A 6,606-nucleotide genomic window follows, 5' to 3' on the forward strand; every position below is an offset into this window, starting at 1 on the left:
GCCCTGGCCAAGCCAATCTCCTAACATAAACCCCATCGAAAACCTCTGGGCCATACTCGACTGGCAAGCCAAGAAACAACCAAAAAAACCAACTTCGAAGAGCGATCTACTCCAAGTTTTGAAGCAAGAGTGGGTGAAAATCCCACAATCTAAAATTGATGAGATGATTCTCACGATGCCCCAAAGGATCAACAAACTCCATGAAGTGAAAGGAAGATCTACTAGATATTAATTAAATTATAAATATATCAATTCATGTGAATATGACTGAAAAATTTAATTTTTTCTGAAAATGTGGTGTCTATTTACTTGTGACCATGCTGTGTATATATACATTTCTTATTCACTGATAAAGAAAATGCTATCTGTTTAATATCTATCTGATATCTAAGTAATGCATAATTATCATGTTAACAAAAAATTTAAGATACATGACACTCTCACTTATTATTCATTATCATAACTTAAAAACAATCTGTTAAATGATTTTTTTTATTATTTTCCAAACTACTGTTCTCAAATACGAATATTTTCAACAACAAACTGATCAATGTCATGACTGATTCAATCAAACTCCTTCAAATGAACAGAATGTTTACAATAAAATGAAAAACATTATGTAGTGTGGTAAGTTCTGAAAATTATTTGAAATTAACTAAATCAATGTGGATAGCAGGTTTGCATATCATACCCTAATAACTTATAAAAAGTGATCATTTTGAAAATTAAAGTGCACCATTACAGCAAAATCTAAATTATTCATGCATGACAAACTATACAAACTTTTAGCAATAAAATATGACTTGATCACTATGACTAGCATCTTATGACACAAAGATCATGCTATACTTGAAAAACTAGCCTGAAAGTTGTTGCACAGAATGTTTTCTTTGAATAGTAGATGAGGGTTTAGTTTTGAAAGTAATGATTAATGAGTCTTATAAACAGCTAAAAATATGACATTGAATACAACAAAATGGTTACCACTAAAACTGGGTGATTAAATTGATAAACTATGAGCAGCAATTACATGAAAGTAACGATTAACGAGTCTTATAAACAGTTAAAAATAAGATATTTAATACAACAAAATGGTTACCACTAAAACTGGGTGATTAAATTGATTACCTATGAGCAGCAATTACATTGATTAATAATAAAAATAATCAAATAATCAATTAGTTTTTCCAATCATAACTGCTTTCCATTATTCCAACAATTGATTAATTGCAATTATGTTTTTGTTTGTTTTAAGGCACAAAGCTACATAATGGGTTATCTGTGCTCTGCCAACCATGGGTATCGAAACCCAAATGTTAACATTATCATTTTGTATTATTATAATTACTACTTCAACAACAACCATGGTGTACCTGTTTTGTTTTTTTTTGCTTTGATGGCATAACAATGGGTTAGTTAAATGTAATCAATTAATGAGTATGTCAATTAGCAAATTCCACTAACCGCCCAGTTAGTACTATTCCAAAAGTTATACGGGCTATTAAAACACATTCTATGTATAAAAAAAATTTATAGAGAGAGCTAACAATACTCGAAACATTTCTGAATTAACATAAAGATCTTTTGAAATAATTATAAAGAACAAATACAAGGAAAATCGTAGTATGTAGTAAAATGTTTAATAATAGAGAGGAAGCAGCTGCAAAAATTATTACTAAAAATGGGATTGAAAAGTGAAATATAACTCATTTTTTAAATTATATATTTCAAAAAACAGCCTTTCAATTATGTATAATCAAATACAAAAAAAGCTTTATTTATCTTAAAAAAAAGTCTGACAAACTGGTTTACTATTCAGAATTGAAAAAAAGGCAGATTATCAAATTCTTCTCAAGTACCCTCTAAACCTTTATCAGTATCTTACACTGTATTTTATTATACTATTTTTATGTTTCTTTCACTGTAGTTTTTTTTCCACAGCACCACACTGCTTGTTAATATCTTATAGTTGAATTTGAGTTCTTTTTACCTTATCAGTTTTACTTGTCCAGCTTTCTTGAAGCTTCTACTGTACATTTAACTCACCTCTGGATCTGTCCAATCATTAAGATGAGTAACAGTAAATTTAGAACAGTCAACAGCATTAACGGAAAACTTCTGATTTCTTTTTTCTCCTTGCTCACGAATAGCAACTCGAAACAAACCACCTAACTCTTCACCTTCATCACAGCTACTTCCTTCATCTTCTGCAACTATACACATCACAATCATTTTAACTTGTGAAAGATCAGAACATTCTAATAACACGACTGAGATGTAATATTAAACAAGTTAAATTTTTATACCATTCCTTAGAGAAAAAAAGCATACACTTATTTTACATATTATATATATTTAACAGAAAAACATAAAAGATACATAATCACTTTCTATATGTGAACAAAAAAACTGCTTAACCTTAAACCCAACTTATTCATGCAGTGGTTCATTATATTCTAGACCAGTGGTCGGCAACCTTTTTTGATCGCGGGTCAATTATTTTTTTGTTGAAAAATTTAGCATTGTGTTAGGTCAGTGATAATCATATAATTATTAATATCAAGACTTGTATTTTAAATGTGTATGTTTATTTAGATACAAAAAAAATTAAGAGTTCGACCAGTTTGATATTTTCCCTGAAATTGATCTTAAAATTCTCCGTAGCCGTGACTCTTTCCTTTAATATCGTTGTTCTTCTCACATAGCTGAGAAATTTGAACTGAACAATGATTGTGCCCTTACGGGTTGCAATGGTGAAGCCAACTTTTGGCGGGTCAGCCAAATTATTGCCGCTGGTCACTTAGTGACCCACGGGTCATAGGTTGCCGACCACTGTTCTAGACAAATGAGAATGAAAATAATAAAATACTAAAACTACTAATATTCATTAAATAGTTAAATTATAGGAATGATTCATATCACTTACTAGTTCCATATACCAGTTTACGAAGATTTGTTGTGTCCTGTTGTCTTTTGTAAAATGAATATGCTGCTTTTTGAACAAGATTTTCCTTCCATTTTATATGTCCTGCTAAAATCAGATCATCATTTTCATACAACCTCACCAATTGTTCACAGTCTACAGACAACCTTGGTCACTTTTGTTCAACTAGAATTCAAACCTCTTATGTTATACTGCATGAAGCTAAAGCTCTGCACCACCATGTTTCTTCATACCATTTTTATCAAGATTTTAAGTCATGTTTCTATTTTATTAATTGTCTTTTTCTTCTTTTATTACAGTAGATTGTTTGTATATCATTTACCTTTCTTATGTTTTACTTTAATTGATAAAAAAATCTCTGGATTTTATCTTAATTAATTTGAATCATTATATCTCATACTGTTGATATCAGGATAGTTCTACCACAAGGGGCAAGTATTCTTCCACAAAAATCACAGATCTGTTGTCCCATACCCTTAATCAAGATTCTTAAACTTCTTCCCTAATTTTTTACCAAGCCTGAGCAGTTGAGAATGGCATCATAGAGGCACAGCTTCAACAACATTTCCCAATAGTCAATAAACAGTTTTTCACTATTTCTCTATTTTCTTTTCCCCCTTCTCCTTAATTTTCCTTCAAAATTTTTTGCACTCTTCCTTTTTTTTCTCCTTTCTATGATTCAAAATTATTCCCATACCTTTGAACACTTATTTGGAAATTATAACTTTCCTACACTGAAAATGTATTTCTGATAGGCACTTACCTCTCTCACATAAATAGCTATTCTCAGTCAGTGCTGCCCTCTATATGCAAAAAAACTTTTTTGCATGCCACAAGTCTTTTATCTCCCCTCTATTGGAATGGACTTATTTGGAAGAATATTCACCCCTGTTTTAACATTGCAAAATTATGACAGTAACACAATAAGAGATAAACATTACACCAACAAATGTTATCACATTAGCTTTTGGATGTACAGATCTTTTTTATTTTCACACCAGTTTTACAGCAAAAGAAAATTACCAAGTGTTTGACAAACCTATATAGAAAGGTTAGGATTCTTGGGTTCAAAAATTCTCTTTCACCAATATAGTTATATTTTGGTTCACTTGATGTAGAAAATTCCACATTAAATTATATGGAATAGCTTATATGTCCATAGACTAAGAAAGGGAAAAAGGGGGGAAATAGAAAAATAGGAACAAAAAAATATATTACCTGTTGAAAAATTAGGGAAGATGTCTTGGAGTCTTAATTAAGATTACGGGAAAAATCTGGAATTTTTTTGGGTGAATTATTTGTCCCTGTTACATAAAGTTTTCTTTCTTTTGCAAGTAAAATTTACTTCCCTGAGTACAGAAGCACTTCTAAAGTTTATCATCTATAGTTTGTATAAAACATTGGTTTTAAGGCTGATATTTTTTTTTCTCCCTTTTCTTTCCCAATTCTTTAATTTTTCATGACAAAATTTCTCCTGAACTTTCAAATCTCAAAATTATTCTCTTACTTTTTGGACACTTATTCAGATGAATAGTTACTTGTCATGTAATAAATATATAAAGTAGAACATATTAATTACTTTCAAGAAAAATATTTATATCATAATATATCTCCCAGATACTTTACCCCTTTCTTCATCATCATCAGGTCCACTGTCCCTATCTTTTCCCTCAGCTTTATCCATAACTGCATTACTATTTCTCAAGCTCTTCGATGGTTGAGATGAGTTAGGAGAGATAGTCATGGTATCTGTTCTTTCATCATTACATTCGTCTTCATCACTGTCATCAAATGCTAATATTTCTGTTGATTCATTCTAAAATAATCAGCATAGTGAAAAGCTTGCTAGCATATAACATTAAATGGAACACATATAATACCTACAAATTGCATTATTCCAGGAGGAACACATTTAAATGCTCTCAAAAATTCATAAAAAGTAGCATATAATTAAAATCTTTATAAATAAATCAATACTAGAAAATTTCACTACTACTCTTAAAAGAAGAGTGTCTTTTTATAAATTATGGGTTATCCCTGAAAGTCACAAGGATTTTCAATGGTGGATCACAAAACAAAATGAATAATTAACTTCATTACAGAAAAGACCTATCTATTAAAGAATCTTATGATGGACAATGTGGAAATTGTATTTACCTTTAAGATGATGAAAGGATTCAAAAATATTCAGATGCTATGTCGGTAATATATTTTCCTCAAAATTTTCATATAATTATTCACCAATAATGCAATACAAATAAACTTCCATTACTCAATTGGCCAAAGGGTAGCAAGCAAAATGTAAAATAATAAAACATAAAAATCCTGTTATATTAGTCAATTACATAAAAAATGTTTGTTTCAAAGTCTTAGAATCTGCTACAGATTCCACTGCTGGGCAAGGAAGATACAGGAACCAGGTGTAAAACAACTACTAAACTGTATTTATTGGATGAATCTGACTACCTGATGTTAGTTCACAAATGAAGTGGATTAAAAAAATTGTTGGGGAAGAAACAACATCAAATATTGCATATAAACCACTAAAGCTCAAGATTCACTATTTCTTAGTTGATATTACCTTGCATGTGTATTGTAAGATACACACAAAGCTATTAAAATTTCAAATAAAAGATATGGAAACTAGCATCAGGAGGTAGAAACATGAGCCTGTCATGACCACAGTTGTTAGTTTAATGCAAAGTTACACAAGGGGCTATCTGTGCTGAGCCCATAATGGGAATCAAACCCCAAATCTGTGCATTATAAGCACTGAAGCCTACTGATGAGCCATCTGCCACAAATTTACAATTTATTTTGTTTGGTTATAACCTTTGTACAAGTATCTTTAACAAATAAAAATATTTAAAGATGTAACCATATACAGAAATGTGGCACTCGGCCAGCCATATCTACCACAAGTACAAAAAGTGTTAAAAAATATAACTGTCCACACTTATAACAAAAATAAAAAACATTATACACAATACTTACTTTGCTTATTAAACAAATTCAAAAGTTAAGTTACTATTCAGTATTATATTTCCAAAATGAAATTTTTGTCAGTCTAACATCTATCTAAGAAAAAAATGTTGGGGCTTTTTTTTAGCAATCAAACGAGTAAAATATCTGTAAAGTTGACATATAACAAGTTACTTCTTATAGTAATAAAAGTTATCATTTTCCTAATCTGAAAATGTATTTCCAAACATACGTACCTCCGCTGACTTAGAGCTATTTCTTGATCTTTATCTTTGCCATCTAAACATAGTGTTCTCTTGCTCCAGTCTTTATACCCCACTCGACTGCTCTAGGAAATATCTAATGTGCAAAACTTTACACCAGCCCTCATATGCCCTCTATGCAAGTACTGTATATAAGCACTGTATGTCGACAATATAATAACTTTTTTGAGACTTACCCCATCCCAGTCACAAACACTGGCTCTTAGTGGGGTAGAAGGGAGGGAGAGTGTCAGCAGAGGTAAGTATGTTTGGAAATACATTTTCATATTAAGAACAATGATAACTTCCTAAACATACGTACCTCCACTGACACTTATAGCTAGAATCCCACATTTAGAAGGCTGAGGGCCAGTGAGGGCATAATTCATACAGAAAGCATCTGCATAGAACAAAGGTGTACCATGAGAAGTGGTACCC

General features: G+C 30.9%; 1 protein-coding gene across 1 annotated transcript in view; it reads right to left on the minus strand.

Annotated features, from left to right (window-relative positions):
- Nucleotides 1–6,606, minus strand: part of LOC106459275 (ribosome biogenesis protein BMS1 homolog) — a 54,041-nt gene that overhangs the window by 21,174 nt on the left and 26,261 nt on the right. The window contains 3 exon segments of the mRNA XM_013918884.2: nt 2,047–2,213; nt 2,927–3,028; nt 4,571–4,760. Of these exon segments, the coding sequence (XP_013774338.1) occupies nt 2,047–2,213; nt 2,927–3,028; nt 4,571–4,760 (459 nt within the window).

This window comes from Limulus polyphemus, unplaced genomic scaffold (genome assembly GCF_000517525.1).
Source record: "Limulus polyphemus unplaced genomic scaffold, Limulus_polyphemus-2.1.2 Scaffold584, whole genome shotgun sequence".
Taxonomy (NCBI): Eukaryota; Metazoa; Arthropoda; class Merostomata; order Xiphosura; family Limulidae; genus Limulus; species Limulus polyphemus.